Source organism: Meles meles, chromosome 14, assembly GCF_922984935.1.
Source record: "Meles meles chromosome 14, mMelMel3.1 paternal haplotype, whole genome shotgun sequence".
Taxonomy (NCBI): domain Eukaryota; kingdom Metazoa; phylum Chordata; class Mammalia; order Carnivora; family Mustelidae; genus Meles; species Meles meles.
This window is the reverse complement of record NC_060079.1, coordinates 55,780,716-55,796,716: the sequence shown is the minus strand read 5'-3', so window position 1 is coordinate 55,796,716 and position 16,001 is coordinate 55,780,716. Positions and strand designations below refer to the sequence as shown.

Below are 16,001 nucleotides of genomic sequence, written 5' to 3'. Positions count from 1 at the left end.
ATGCTAAAAACTACAAAACACTCTGAGAGAAATTAAAGACCTAAATGGGAAGACAGACCATGTTCACAGATCAGAAGACTAAATATTGTTAAGATGTCAATTATCCTTAAATGTATCCATTTAATAAAATCCCAAAAGTTCAATAAGCTTCTTGAAGAAATTTGAAAGCTGATTCTGAGATTCATATGGAAACGCAAAGATCCTAGAACAGTCGAAACAACCTTGAAAAAAACAATGAAGTTGTAGAGCTACCGCTGAGTGGGACACATTACAAACTCACAGCGGTGAAGACAGTTGAGGAAGACATGCAGACAGACAGATCAATGGGGAAACAAGATGGTCCAGAACTGCACACGTATGGAAAACTGATTCTTGGCGAAGTATAAAGACAATTCAATGAAGAAAAGATAGTCTTTTGAGCAAATCATGCCGAAACAAATGTCACAACCACTCAATTCCACTATGGCACCCCCAAAACACCACATGGGAGTGCTCAATGACTTGACCTCCCATGCTAACACTGGGAGGACAGGAATTAGTATACAGAATTAAATGACTGCGTTTAATTCTATATACAAAAAATAAATTTTGAGCCATACATTACACAATACCCAAAGTTAACTCAAAACAGAGATATAAAAACGTCAAACCTGGAGCTATAAAATTTTTAAAAGAAACCATAAGAAAAGACTTTGTGTCCTTGGATTGGCAAATATTTCTTACATAGAATTTCTTTTATGGAAAAATATGATCCATAAAAGAAAAAAATTTTTTATCAATTGGACTTCACTAAAACTAAAATTACAACTTTGCTCATGGAAAGACACTAATAGGAGAACAAATGATAAACCACAGAGTGGGTAAAAATTTTGCAAATCACATATCTGATAAAAAAAAAAAAACTTGTATGTAGACAGATGTAAATACTCTGCATACTCGGGATGCCTGGGTGGCTCAGGTGGTTAAGCGGTCACCTTCGGCTCAGGTCATGATCCCAGTGTCCTTGGACTGAGTCCCACATCGGGCTCTCTGCTCAGCGGGGAGCCTGCTTCTGCCTCTGCCTGCCTCTCTGTCTGCCTGTGCTCACTCTCTCTCTCTCTCTCTCTAACCAATAAATAAAGTCTTTAAATAAATAAATTACCTCTGCATACTCAATATACATACTCAATATACTCGATAAACAACCCAATTTTTAAAAATGGACAAAAGATTGAAATAGACATTTCACCAAAGAAAATCTATGAATGAACAACATATAGAAAATATGCTCATCATGTGTCATGAGGTAAATGCAAATAGAACCACTCTGAAGTACTACCACACACCTAGTAGAATGGCTAAAATTAAAAAGCCTGACCGTGGCAAGCATGATGAGTGCAAGTGAAACTCTCATACGGTGCTGGCAGAAATAGGAAACAGCCTAACTACTTTGGGAAAGATTTTGGCAGCTTCCTTAAAAGTTAACATACACCTATTGCTGTTCCAGCCTCTCAAGAGCCATTAAGTATTTATCCAAAAGATATGAATGCATGTGTCCACACAAAGACTTATTTGTAATAGTCAAAACTTGAAAACAGCCCAAACGTTCATTAAAAGATGAATGGATAAAAAAAAAACATAGTTACGTGCATACAATCTAATAGTTCTCCCAATAAAAATGAACTATTGTTTCATGTAACACGGAAGAATTTTAAAATAACTCTTGATCCTAAGCAGCCAGACCAAAAACAAATGAAAAAAAAACGGTACATACTATACAGTTTCGTAGATATGAAAGCATAGAAAGCAAAAACTAATCTAGACTGACGGGGAGAGCAGACCAGTGGTTGGTGCCTTGATGGAAAGTAAGCAGGAGCAGGAGGGAGGAAATGCAAAGGGCCACAAGAAAACTTGGAGCATTAAGATAGGGTTCACTCTCCTGACTCTAGTGAAGGTTTTATCATATATTTCACATATATATATGTCAAAGCCTATCAAATAGCACATTTTAATATATGCAGCTTATACTTCACTTATACCTCAATAAAGCTTTAAAAAAAGATTTCACGAGAGCAATTATTTTGTCCTTCAGTGTCCTTGAGACTTGAGTAGCCTTTCCAGGTGAATGGAATTCAGGTGGAACCATAAGCAGGTGCCACAGCCCTGACATAAATGGGCCACTAAACTAGTCAACTATGGAACTTTATTTTATTTTTTTTTTTTTAAGAGGTTGGGGAGAGAGAGATTGCAGGGAGAGAGAATCCTAAGCAGGCTCCATGCCCAGTGCGGAGCCCAACACAGGGCTCGATCTCAGATCCTGGGATCACGACCTGAGCCACAATCAAGAGTCGGATGCTTAACTGACTGAGCCCTCAGGTGCCCCTTTTTTCTTATTTATTTAGCGCCTTTTTTTAAAAAAAAGAGAGAATGGAACTTATCTTTAGACTTCTTTAATAAGTTATCCTTACTGTTTTATACACACACAAATTCATGCCACTGCCAGTCTCTGCTTGTTCTCAAACCCTCTCACTGCCCCAAGAAGCCACTGTGTGAAGCACTGTTCTGCTCATTACCTCTAGCAACCTAAGAACTGCTCTTATCTTCTATTACAAAGCTTCCACCAATCAGGCTGCCTCAGGATTTTAGGTACACCCACGAGCTGGATTTTTTTCTAGTAGTTTTTTGTGGGGTTTAATTTTGTTTTGTTTTGCTTACAGGGGAATTCTGAAGATTTCCTTTATCCGTTAGGGTCTATGTACTATAGTTTTTTCACTGGACCACACAGACTCATAGCATATTCAAAAGCAGCACTTGCCCCCACCACCTCTTCCCAACCACAACCCAAGACCAGAGGCTGGCCCAGAAGCTCTGACTTCAGGCACAAATTCAACTGAAGGAGGGATGAAGTACTTTACTGAACCAGAGAGGTGAAATGAACGCCTCCATGTTCACTGGCTCAAACTTTAGTCCCATTTTCCCTTTACTATTCCTAGAACTGATTGCATTACTCTTATTTCCCAGGAGTATAAAAGCTTGTGTCCAGAGACAGAGGAGCCCAAGAGAAGACCGAGGAATCCTGAAACTTGAACTGGCCGCGCACCCAGTCACTTGGTGAAGAGCTCCACCCACGGAGAGCTTTAGATCAACTTCAATGCCCCCCTCTTTGGATGCAAACAGATAATGAGTGACACCAGAAACTTAGAATATTCCTTTTAAATTGAAAGCTCAAACTAAAAGTAGAGGGAAAGGAGAACTGAGAAAACAACACAGAGAACTGATGAAAAATCTAAGACAATCATAACTGGTATCATCTGAGAGAAAAAGTTACATTCACAAAAATAATAATAATAATAAGATATTAAAAAAGAAATATTCTTCATTCTTGGAAAATGAAACTTTTAGCATATACAAAAAATTCAGTGAGTTTGAAAGATCAAGTTGAAGCAGTCTCCCAGATGCAAAACAAAGACAGACTTGCAATGAAAGAAAACCAACAAAATTAAATGACTGCGTCAGGTGGGCCTACATCTGATTATTACAAGTTCCAAAATACAAACATACTTATGCACATATGCGCACACATGGAGAGAAGGTTATTTGGGGGGGGGCAGAAAATTTTGAGAATTGAAGGCAGGCCATTGAATTCTAAAGTGAGAACACCATAAATGTCCAGTACAACAAATAGAGAAGCCCACGCCAAGATACAACATGGCATTTTAGAAAACTAGGGATAAAGAACACTAAAAAAGAAGTCAAGGTTAAATATCCGAACCATAGTGCACTTCAATATCTAAAACCTAATAAAAATTAGAACAAAATGAAACAATGCCTTCAAACATAAGAGAAAGTGACTTAGACTTATTATACCCAGCCCAACTATGAATCTTTCATGAGGCTAGAAAAAGACAGTTTTAAATAAGCAGAATTTCACACTGTACTTCTCATAATAATGCCCTTTCTCAGGAAACTACTGGAGGCTATGCCTCCTCCCACTAGATTAAGTAAAATATATGAAGACAAAGAATTTAAGAAATGGGAGGTCCTACATAAGCAAGAAACCTAAGAAATTCCCATTAACGCAGCACTGTGCATGCAGCCTAGAAGCAAACAGTAAAGACTGGAGCAATGGGCTTAAAAGTTCCAGAAGGGATGGCATTACAAAGTAAATTGTTAAAAACATATTTAAAAGACTGTCAAGTATGTATGACCTTATCAAGGAATTTATGGTTCCAGGAGAGTATTTGAAAAAGTAATTAGTAATAGGGATTAAAGAAATTGAAGGGGGAAGAGAGGTCATTAGTAACTCTTAGAGGAACAAAGGGATGAGAGAAAAATAACATACAATTAACAGGGTTCAGTTAATAACCATTATAGGCATAATACAAGTGTTACTAGCGTTTAACACAAAAATTATGAAAACCATTATGAGAAGGGAAAGATGACATGGTGGTGTGGGGGTGAGGAGAGCTTAGTCTTCACCTCCCAAAACAAGTCTACAGACGTCTAAGATCATATAGTACAAATGACTGCTCAGAAATAAAGAGCAAAAGAAACAACCATATAAGAATCAAGTGATGCCTGTGCAGAGGGCTCAGAGGTCCAAGTGATAGAGGGTTCCTGCTTTCTGTAAAAAGCCTCGCGATTTACATCCTGTTTATTGCATTACTTTGATACAACTTTAGAAGCACTGGGCAAAGCATGGTGTGAAGACAATGGATCATTTTCAGAGTCAGTCTCCAAACAACATACCCAGGATAGCTCTGAGCCTACTATTTCTATGGGGAGGCCTAGAGCTGGACCTCAAGAAACAGCAAGATGGAGATCACAGAGCTACAAACTCCTTGAGTGCGACATAACACCAAAATTAGATAAGCAGGGTAAAACTTGTATTCACCCCAAATGGTTCCAATCTTCCAAAAAGTCATAAAAATCACCTTATTTGTTGTCATTACAATATTCCATTTTGCCATCATTAATGCCACATACCTCCTAGTGAGTATAAACTGCTCTTTCAACTTCTCTAGTTCCACTGATAAAACTATATTAGAATCTAGCAAGATACAAGAAAAACCTTCACCTAAAACTTGAGAATTCTTCAAATATTAGGAAAGCTATCTTTGAAAATGTCACACTCTAATTTTCTTTAACTTGGCATCAAGACCTTCCAAAGGCACATGACTAGAAACAATCTGCTTTCTCGAAGAATCTCTTCTCCATATATTTCACATTCTGGATGCCCTCACTAAACTCCCATGCTAACACTGGGAGGACAGGAACAACATCAAACCTGCCATCAGAATAATCACCTGATGCTGGGAAAACTGGACAGAGATATGTAGAAGAATGAAACTCGACCATTCTCTTACACCGTACACAAAGATAAACTCGAAATGGATAAAAGACCTCAACGTGAGACAGGAATCTATCAGAATCCTAGAGGAGAACTTAGGCAGTAACCTCTTCGATATCAGCCACAGCAACTTCTTTCAAGATATGTCTCCAAAGGCCAAGGAAACAAAAGCAAAAATGAACTTTTGGGACTTCATCAAGATCAAAAGTTTCTGCACAGCAAAGGAAACAGTCAACAAAACAAAAAGGCAACCCACGGAATGGGAGAAGATATTTACAAATGACAGTACAGACAAAAGGTTGATATCCAGGATCTATAAAGAACTTCTCAAACTCAACACACACAAAACAGATAATCATATCGAAAAATGGGCAGAAGATATGAACAGACACTTCTCCAACGAAGACATACAAATGGCTATCAGACACATGAAAAAATGTTCATCATCACTAGCCATCAGGGAGATTCAAATTAAAACCACATTGAGATACCACCTGACACCAGTTAGAATGGCCAAAATTAGCAAGACAGGAAACAACGTGTGTTGGAGAGGATGTGGAGAAAGGGGAACCCTCTTCCACTGTTGGTGGAAATGCAAGTTAGTGCAGCTACTTTGGAGAACAGTGTGGAGACTCCTGAAGAAATTAAGAATAGAGCTTCCCTATGACCCTGCAATTGCACTGCTGGGCATTTCCCCCAAAGATACAGATGTAGTGAAAAGAAGGGCCATCTCTACCCCAATGTTTATAGCAGCAATGGCTATGGTTGCCAAACTGTAGAAAGAGCCAAGATGCCCTTCAACGGATGAATGGATAAGGAAGATGTGGTACGTATACACAATGGAGTATTATGCCTCCATCAGAAAGGATGAATACCCAACTTTTGTAGCAACATGGACAGGACTGGAAGAAATTATGCTGAGCGAAATAAGTCAAGCAGAGAGAGTCAAGTATCATATGGTCTCACTTATTTGTGGAGCATAACAAAGAACATGGAGGACATGGGGAGATGGAGAGGAGAGGGAGTTGAGGGAAACTGGAAGGGGAGATGAACCATGAGAGACTATGGACTCTGAAAAACAACCAGAGGGTTTTGAAGGGACGGGGGGGGGGGGGGGTAGGTTGAGGAACCAGGTGGTGGGTAATAGGGAGGGCACGTACTGCATGGAGCACTGGGTGTGATGCCAAAACAATGAACACTGTTATGCTGTAAATAAACAAATAAACGAATAAAAAAAAAAAAGAATAATCACCTGAGTGCTTCAAAGGACTATTACAACTATCTAGGAAAAAAAAACAAAAAACAGTTATTCTCAAGTAAATGTTTGATTCTAAAGTCATCCTTCTGATAACACAAAAACAAATGATACGGCAAAACATGCATATGTTTTACATGCCTGTCACTGAGAAGGAATATGTGGCAATTTTCAGATGTGTAATTTAAGAGCTTTCAAGCATCACAAGTTCTATTTTAAGTAAAGCTGAAGCTGAAGCACTGATAAGCAATCAATCAGTCTTCGGGGAACTGAAGCGTCTGATTCACCAGCGCCCACTAGAGTCACACTCGGCAGCCACCGCAAAGCAAATTCACCACCACTAAGCTATTAAAAGGACACTGGAAGCCCAAGTTGGAGTTACGGAATTGTCCTACAGCAGACTCTCCCCCCGTCCCTCCACAGTTAGAGCTGGATTCTATTTTGGTGTCTCACTACAGTGTTTCAAAGACCTCAGCACATACTTCACTCGACTCCGTTTGCCTCTAGAAAACACTGCGGTTTTCAATTAGCATTGTCAGAAAGTGAAGCACCCTCTGGTCTTTTCACTGAAAATCAATTACGGGGGAAAAAAAAAGACCAGTTCAGGTGGTCTAATTTCGCTGTGCCATATGTACAGTACAAGGTGTTCAGCAGCTTTGATGGAAAATTGGCAAGGATTTTAGCCAGCTGTCTAGGGTCGTGGTGTTACACTCGAAAGATGAATAGCTCATTCATTAACTTTTCCTTAATTTGTACGTAGCACTCTTTCCCCCTTTTGTAATTATGACTTTTCTCTTGTCCTTTCCATTGGGTAAGTTTAAAATCTCTGCCACATCCCTTTTACATAAGTTTCAATATTCTTCTAATTCCCACTCCACTAAAATAAAGGCCCTACAGGACTGTATTTTCTGTTAGCTGGCATATCATCTTGACATTTTCTGAATATAGACTTTTCTCCCTGACTGAGGTGAGCAAACCTGACTTTCCCCGGTGCTACCCTATTTTCAGAGAGCTGGGCTTTTCCACCTGGTTTCTTCAACACTTTTTGCTTTTGCTTTCAAATGGTGTAAAATGGAGTTTTTCTAACTGTGACCTTAACGCACAAATATATTTACTATTTCAGCCCAGGGCACACACCTGTAAAAATGAAATAAGCTCAGTCGATACCAATTTGTATCAAAAGATATGCTGCCTTCTGATTTTATATTCTACTGCTCTTCTTTTTTTTAATATTTTATTTATTTGACAGAGAGAAATCACAACTAGGCAGAGAGGCAGGCAGAGAGAGAGAGGAGGAAGCAGGCTCCCTGCGGAGCAGAGAGCCCGATGTGGGGCTCGATCCCGGGACCCTGCGATCATGACCTGAGCTGAAGGCAGAGGCTTTAACCCACTGAGCCACCCAGGTGCCCCTACTGCTCTTCATTTTTAAAGAAGAAATGCCGGTCAGGCCACTAAGCTGACCTTATGACACGCTGACGGTCATAACCAAGCTCGGGAAGAACAGTCGTGCTGTACACACTTGGGAATCGGTCTCAACCATCTGAACTGTGGTTTTAACCTTTCCGTAAATAACTGGAGGAGCTTTTTAAGTCGTTTCACCGCACACTTCAGTCCCTCAGTCAGGAAACAGGGGAGCTGAAATAGGTCATGGGCAGGTCTAGAGTGAAGTGAACAACTTACTGCTCCTCTGGCCACTTCACACCAATCTGCTCTCTCTTCCTGATACCCTGCGGCTTCTCAGCTTGGTGACACGGGACAGTGATTTTGAAAACGTCCTTCCATACCCACTGGCAAATCATCCAGGCACATGTTCCAAGTACACATCAAAGTCACCATCCTTGGAGCTTATTTGCTCCTGAAATTCAGAGACAGCCCCCCTCCCCCTTCTAGCCTATGGTTTTCTGGACAGCTAAGACCGTCAAATTAGCAGCGATCCCTGAAGAACCCATGTAGCAGGATGTGAAGTTTACTATGGGATTATAACAATTGGACTTAAGAATTAAGGTTCTAGGGGGCGCCTGGGTGGCTCAGTCAGTTAAGTGTCTGACTCTTGATTTTGGCTCAGATCATGACCTTAGGGTTGTGGGATCAAGCCCAGCGTGGGGCTCTGTGCTCAGTAAGGAGTCTACTTGAGATTCTCCCTCTGCCCTTCTCCCGGCTCATGTCCTTTCACTCTCTCAAAAATAAATAAGTCTTTAAAAAAAAAAAAAAAAAAATTAAGGTCCTGGAACCACAATCTAATTTTCTGAGACATTTACTTCTAGCAGCCCTATGCTAAGATTAAAGAAAAAATAATTTAAATTCAACTGAGATAGATATTTGAAGAAATGAGACAACTGTTTTATTTCAAAGATTTTCATCAAAATGAAAAGGAGAACACACTATCCTTCTCACAAAGTTTTGCTGTTTTATAAACAGAAGATACTTATAGGTTAATATAAACAGAAGGTACTTATAGGTTAAATAATTGTTTGGAAAAAAGACCTAAGAGACCTGATTGACCATTCATTAACTAATGAACTATCATCAAGCAAATACTGATTCTACAATTAACGGTTTTCCTTCTACACATAATTCTTGAGCCAAGCATTGTCGGGGTTGTTAATAAAAAGTGAAGAGTTACAGTACAAGGTTTTATTAGAAAAAAAAGGGACTTACATGAAAGAACTTCTAGAATATTCAAAGATTAATCTATATCTGTGAACTTTCTTTCCTGAAGATAAGACACCTTGCAGGAAATACTGTTCTAACTAATCAAATATCAATTTTAAGTCACTAGGATGAAATCATGAAAAAAATGCATGAAAAAGTATAGGGCAGACAGTCAACAGTACACTGGTCCTTCATAAATATGGTTACTTTAACAATGATGCAACTATTACAGGGAGACAAAGATGCCCGAGATAGGTTCAGTGAAAGGCAGGTTAAAAAAAACTGAGGGGCACCTGGGTGGCTCAGTGGGTTAAGGCTCTGCCTTCAGCTCAGGTCATGATCTCAGGGACCTGGGATCGAGCCCCGCATCGGGCTCTCTGCTCAGCAGGGAGCCTCTTCCTCCTCTCTCTCTCTGCCTGCCTCTCTGCTTACTCGTAATCTCTCTCTGTCAAATAAATAAATCTTTAAAAATAAATAAATAAATAAAATAAAACTGATGTGCATTTAAGGATCTGGATAATTATGTTTGTATCTTGAAGGATCTGCAGAATGTTAACAGTTAAACTCTGAATCATGGTAATGAATTCAGAACAAGAGGAAAGACTCCTGTGACTTCATACTCACATCTGTGAGGGCTTTTTTCTTCCACAGTGAAAATGTAAAACTATTTTTAAGTATTTTTAGAATAATCAGGTACTTATTATCCACTACAGTTGTTTCCCAAAGGGGAAATAAAGGTAAGTTGTCTCCCTGCAAACATACGAGGCAATCAAAATGAAAAACACCCTGTCTGTGTGACTACAGGACAGGGACGTACACAGTTTACCGCAATGAAGGAACATCATCAGAGCTTTGCAAGCGTTAACAAGTAGGTTCAACTTGGAGAATGAGGCCTGCTATTTGTTCATCAATAGGCCAAGATAATGTAATGCAAAAATATTTTAATGTATAAGGTGTCAGGATAGAAAGTTTTCTGTAAATCAGGTGACCTTAAAAATGTTTTAATTACATTCCACCAAAGAGTAATTATCCCTCCATTTTTCCACATGGGATTCTAGTCCTAAATTTCTTCTGAGAAAGACATGCTGTAAAACAGTGTGCCACTTGTCTGTGGAAACATCCATAAAGTGTCGGGGCATTGATTTATGTACTCCCCTAAATATTTGATGAGTGAAATTAGTAGAACCTGCTATACTTTACATTCACGTCAAACCATATCAAGTGCTAACAGAATAATTCCATTAAGCAGGTCATTTTTCCCCAAAGTTATTCCAATACTATTTTGACAAAAATTAAACTATGAAAAGCCTGCATATCAAAATTCTAGCAGTAGCTGGATGATAACTAAATGGGTAGAAGCCCATTCAATGGAAGAAAATATTACAATTCTATTAGCTATGTATATACCACCCCAATTGAATACACTTATAAAATCATAAGCATATCACAGGTTTAAAAATGCTAACATTTTTAATGGATAGGATTGATGCCCATCAAAAATACAAATAAGTTGCCTTCTACCATCCACGTGCCTCCAGAAAAGGCCAAGTGGGCCCTAAATCAAGGTAACATATTTTGAAAGTAGCATAAGGGCTTATAGTGACTATAACCTAAGAACCGCCATGAGAGCACTTTCTAGTACCATGCTCAGGCTGAAACTCAGTTTACAACACAGTTTGGGCTCCACAAACACAAAGGTGTCATTTCTAAAGAATAGCTCAAAGCTAGGCAGAGTGGTGAGTTGTTCTGAGCTTTACAACTTGAGCAACCAGCACAGTTGCCCACAGGTGGAGCACTACGGAGGAGGAAGAGAAGGATGCTTTACTGTAGCTCCATCCATTTTGATTCTCCAAATCAGGCCAACTAGTTAATGCACGTTACATCGAGAGTTCTGAGAGTATAAGGGAACACCACAGGTCTCAACCGAAAACCAGTAGGGTTCTCCATGTGTCATTCCCTCTGTGGGATCATGCAACAGGACCACAGAGAAAGTAAGGAAAACCCAGCTTGCAAAAAACGGGAAGGGTCAGAAGTAGAAGGACCCAAGGTAAAAGGACAACTGTCCTTCATGCCGCAGCTACAGAAAGGTGAAGGCTGTTCATTTTTCCTGCAGGAACTTAAGTCTGACCTCCTCTGAGGCTTCAACTCATCTTACCATGTCCCACTACCTCTCCTGATGGAGGAAAGCAAACGAACCAACCAGAAGTCAGTCATGAAAGGACTTACTCCACGAGAAAGCAGCATGAAAAATAAGGGAATCAGACAACCCCCCCCCAAAGTTACTCATTGGTGGAAAATAGAGCTAGCCAGATTTCAAATGAAAAGATGCTGCCAACCACAAGTCTTCTGATAACCAACTCACGGTTTCTAAAAAAATAAAATAAAAAGTTGCTTCTCACTTTTCTTCAATCAACGGTTCAGTTTTAAAAATTAAAGAAAGATCCTTGATTTCTAAGTAACAATACTTTCATGCTGCCCACTCCATTTCCTGAAAAAGCCCTCGTTCTTGACACCATTACTGACAGGAAAGCCAGAGAGGGCAGCATGTTTCAAAAAGCAAGTCAGTCTTTGAAACGAGAAGCTATCAACGAAAACGCAGCGCATGAGGACACGCGACTGCACAACTCCAACTGCAAGCACGAATCTCTAAGGAGAGATCCATCACTGGGCGGCTTGGGACGCCGCGGGACGAGACCGCAGAGCACGCAAATCCTGCCCAGCGTTCCTCTGGGAGGAAAGACGAGGAACAGTCGCAGACTGAGGCCAACACCTACCCATCCCCCGCTACTCCCAAAAATGACGGGGGGAAGGCCGGACTGAGTAACAAAAAGATGGCACGGATTTTTCAGTTAGTGCTAACAGGGAGCTGGGGACCGAGTCATCAGCGCAGAGCAGAAGACAGGGAGATGGAGGGGACCCATTCATCCCCAGCTGGTTCAGCCTGAGCTATGAGAAACAGGTTTCCGCCCCCGTGAAAAGCCTCCGCTCCTCGCCCAGTTGGGCACCTGCCAGGCCTCCACGTCCGGGGGCAAGGACGAGGTCCCCCTCTCCTTCCTTGCCCACGCCCTCCCCGCCGTCCCAGGGCCTCCGAGGCCGGGGTTCCCGGGGAGGGAGCGGAGCCCGGCAGTACCAGGTGTAGTCGTCCTCGTCCCGCCAGGCGGCTACGCTCTCCAGGTCCAGCGGCTCCACCTCGTCCAGCAGCGTGGGGGGCGGCGAGGGCGGCGCGGCGGCTCCCCCCGGCGGCGTCCCCGCGCCCCCCGGCTCCGGCCCCCCGCCGCCGCCCGCGCCGAAGAAGCCAGCCGCCGGCTTGAAGTAGACGAAGGGCGCCTCGGGGGGCTGCGCCAGGCTGCAGAGCAGGGAGGGCGCCGGGCTGGGCAGGCAGTAGGTCCCCGAGAACGCGGGGCTGGAGCCGCCGCTGCCGCCGCCACCGGCGCCCAGCGCCAGCCCGAGCCCCAGGCCCCCCGAGGCGGCAGCAGCCGGGGGGCTCCGCGGACCCAACGGGCTGCAGGCCCCGGCGGGGGGCGGCGCGGCGGGCGGCGGCGGCGGCAGGAGCAGCAGGTGCGGGGCGGCGGCCGCGCTGGCCGCCCGGCTCCGCAGCTGCTCGTTCTGCTTCTCCAGCTTGCGCACTAGCTCCTGCAGCTTCTTCACCTCCAGCTCCGCGTTCACCACCGGCCCGGAGCCCGCTCCGGAGCCGCCCCCTGCCGAAGCGCATTTCACCTGCTCCGCCATCATCTTGGGCCCCGAAGGCGCCGCGGCCGCCGAGGAGGTGCGCGCCGCCGCGCCCGCTCCTCGGGCCGCAGAGAGACTATGGCTCCTTCCCTGCCACCCGGGCCCGGGGCGCCGACCACGCTGGGACAGAGGCCGAGCCGGCTGTTCGCATCAGCACCCGGGCCCAGCCTCCGGCCGAGGCAGCCGCCGCCAAACAGCTCTGCACATGCTCAGAGCGTCCCTCCAGTCCCCTGGGCGCCGCGGCGGCTCCGGGTTTTAGCCGCGGCCCCGGGGCGGGGCGGGGCGATGCCGGGTGGGCGGGGCCGGTGGAGGACCTGCCGCTGGGAAAGAGGAACTCGGGAGGGCGGGGCAGGCCGCGGAGGCTGGGGTCCAGGGGCAGCCGCTGGCGCTACCTAGCCCTAGGTGCCTGATTGGACCCCGCCTGAACTTTCCCGCCACTGGCGCTTCCGCAGCTGTGCGGAGAGCTAACTGCGCGGATCTCTGAGCCGGTTCCAAAAAAGCCGCTGCAGGTGTCTGCCCTGGAGGAGTGCACGCCGCGCCTTCTGGTTTGCTACGGTCCAGGAGCTTGTGCTCAATGGCCTTAGCCACTAGCCACTGGCTGAGGAAACCTGTAGAGAACCAGAGGGCCAGGGAACGTTATCCTAAGGGCTGGAAAATGAGAAAGTGGAACAGAAAGACTTGGAGACCATGCAATTAATCCACTAATTGGTAACACAGAGACAAAATGGTGGGAGAGGAGGGCGAGGAGAAAGAAGAAATCTGAGAGTGGCCTGCTGCTGAAGAGCCAAAAGAGTCGAATTCAAATTAGTCTGTTACCACTGATGTTTGTCATAATAATGCAAAAGCATTTTCCATACTATGTATATTCTTACATTTATCAGACAAAAGATATTTGAGCACTTAACCGTTTCGGACACGAGTCTAAGAGCTGGCCATCGAGCATTGAACAAAACAAGCAAAAATCATTATAGGCGAAACTTGAGTAAAATGGTGTAGTGCTCCATCTCTTCAATAATTGACAAGCTGTTAGGTCAGACTTACTGGGTGGAAGGGGACAGAGAAAAAGAAAACCTTAGAACTCTATCCCAATATCCCTAAACTCACCTGCAAGCCTGCTCTTTTTATACTTTTTGGGAACTACTGGCAAATCTGCCTTGGAGAGGGGAGCGGGGGAAGCTTTTCGGCAGAAGAATGGAATTCAGTTTCAATCAGTCAGTATTGACCTAGCATTGCAAGTATTTAACACAATCGGAAAAAAAGTCTGAGATTTTATTATGAGAAAAGTCCACACAACGGTTCTCATCCTCAGATGATAGGCTATCTAGTGAGAGTTCCTGCTCCAGGACTTTACATACTGGTCGTTGTGACAATGTTCCACATCCCTCTGGAACTGCATGCACATTGTATCATTGGTTTTAGATTTGGCTCTGTGCCCTCCTGCTCTGAAACACTTGTGTGTCAGTCATTTTACTGAACTTTAAGAGAAAAAATAACTTTTTTTGATTTGTATGTTATCAGTTATCAATATCTGTGGCTTCTGTCTGGAGGGTGGATGATCTGCATTTAACTTGCGTGGTGAGGGCTTCCATAAATTGGAGAAGTATGTATGACAACTACCCAGACCCTTCCTATCTGGAGTTCCTGCTTGCTAGACCACCTCTGAACCACCTGTATCACCTTTCCAAGTTTCGGTCTATCTTCTGGATATCCTGGTGACTACTAAAACCTGGAGAAGTGGAATAATACTCCTGAAAGTCCTAAGTAAAGAATCTATTGAAGGATTTTTCCGCATGCTCAGTGGCAGATGCGGGTAGCAGGAACCCTGCAACACAAAGAAAGGGAGACAACAGACACAATGAGAACAAAGAGCTGCTGGCTTCCCCATTAGCAAAAGAAATTGGGAAGAGACACATAATAGTGAAGACAGCAAGAATTCAGACATAAAGAAAAGCAGTCATTTCACTACAAAATTTATATACTCTAGAGAAGCAGTGAAATAAACAGCCCGCTCCTCCCCCATTTACTCACTACGGTCTCCAAATACAGCCAAGCAACCAGTAGTCAAGTCTTAAAATTGTGTCTTCTAAGTCACAATTATTAAATAAAACATCAGTGTTTAAAAAGTAAGTGTTCTTTGAAATTTAGACGTAGAATAGAGATGACATATTCTGCCCTAAATTTCTTTTCTTCATTCTTCTGAAAAGACAAATTTGCCCTCTTCACAACTGTTTTAAAAAGTATGAAATGACTCATGTCCAGAGAAATTTTAAACAATTTCTTTTCCTTTCTATTAAAGCATCTCTTTTTTTTCTCCCCTTCTGTGAGCTACTCATGTACACACATCAGAGAGGACCAGAATGTACACAGATTTTAACTTGGTATCCCCAGGATGCCTGTCTCTTTAACACGTAATTAAAGAGGTTGATGGTGTCAAGGTTTTAATTAAGCAGTCTTGATTTTTTATTTTGATGCAAATTTGCAAAGCTTTATGCTTTGAAAGAAATTGCATGCATAGTTGCTCCACTTTAAATTATTTTTATTTTAAATAAAATAAATGATTTCAGAGGCTTATGAAATATGAAAGTGCACCTCATTAAGAACTTTGCTTTAACAATGCTTTTGAAATACCGTAAAGCGATGAGAAACATCCATGTATCACACAATCAAACCAGATAAATAAATGCATATTTCTCTATTGCTTCCCATTGCTTACGCTTCAGAACTATGGTCACTAAGTCATTTTACTGAACTTTAAGAGAAAAAATAACTTTTTTTGATTTGTATGTTTGCATATATCTTTAACAGTGTCTATGGACATCAAATTGACCTCGCCACAGAACTGAAAAGGCAGCAGTTTCTTCTTGAGTTTGTAAATCTAATTCTCTGAGGGAATCTAGGAACAGCTTGTTATTATCCTAGTTTTACAGATGGGACCTAACAAGGTTAGGCAACTCGCCCAAATTCAGGCATGAAAACAATGACGGCTCTCAGCATAGTTTTTAGTGGTGCAACCACTCTTTTCCTTACATCCTTGTC

The 16,001-nt window shown here is 42.8% G+C and overlaps 1 protein-coding gene across 2 annotated transcripts in view; it reads right to left on the bottom strand.

Annotated features, from left to right (window-relative positions):
* SLAIN1 (SLAIN motif family member 1) overlaps positions 1-13,176 on the bottom strand; it is a 61,878-nt gene extending 48,702 nt beyond the window's left edge. For both annotated transcript variants that reach the window (XM_045978487.1, XM_045978488.1), the window contains exon 1: positions 12,367-13,176. In XM_045978487.1, the coding sequence (XP_045834443.1) occupies positions 12,367-12,968 (602 nt within the window). In that variant the 5' untranslated portion in view covers positions 12,969-13,176. The remainder of the gene's footprint in view (positions 1-12,366) is intronic.
* Positions 13,177-16,001: the final 2,825 nt, after the last annotated feature.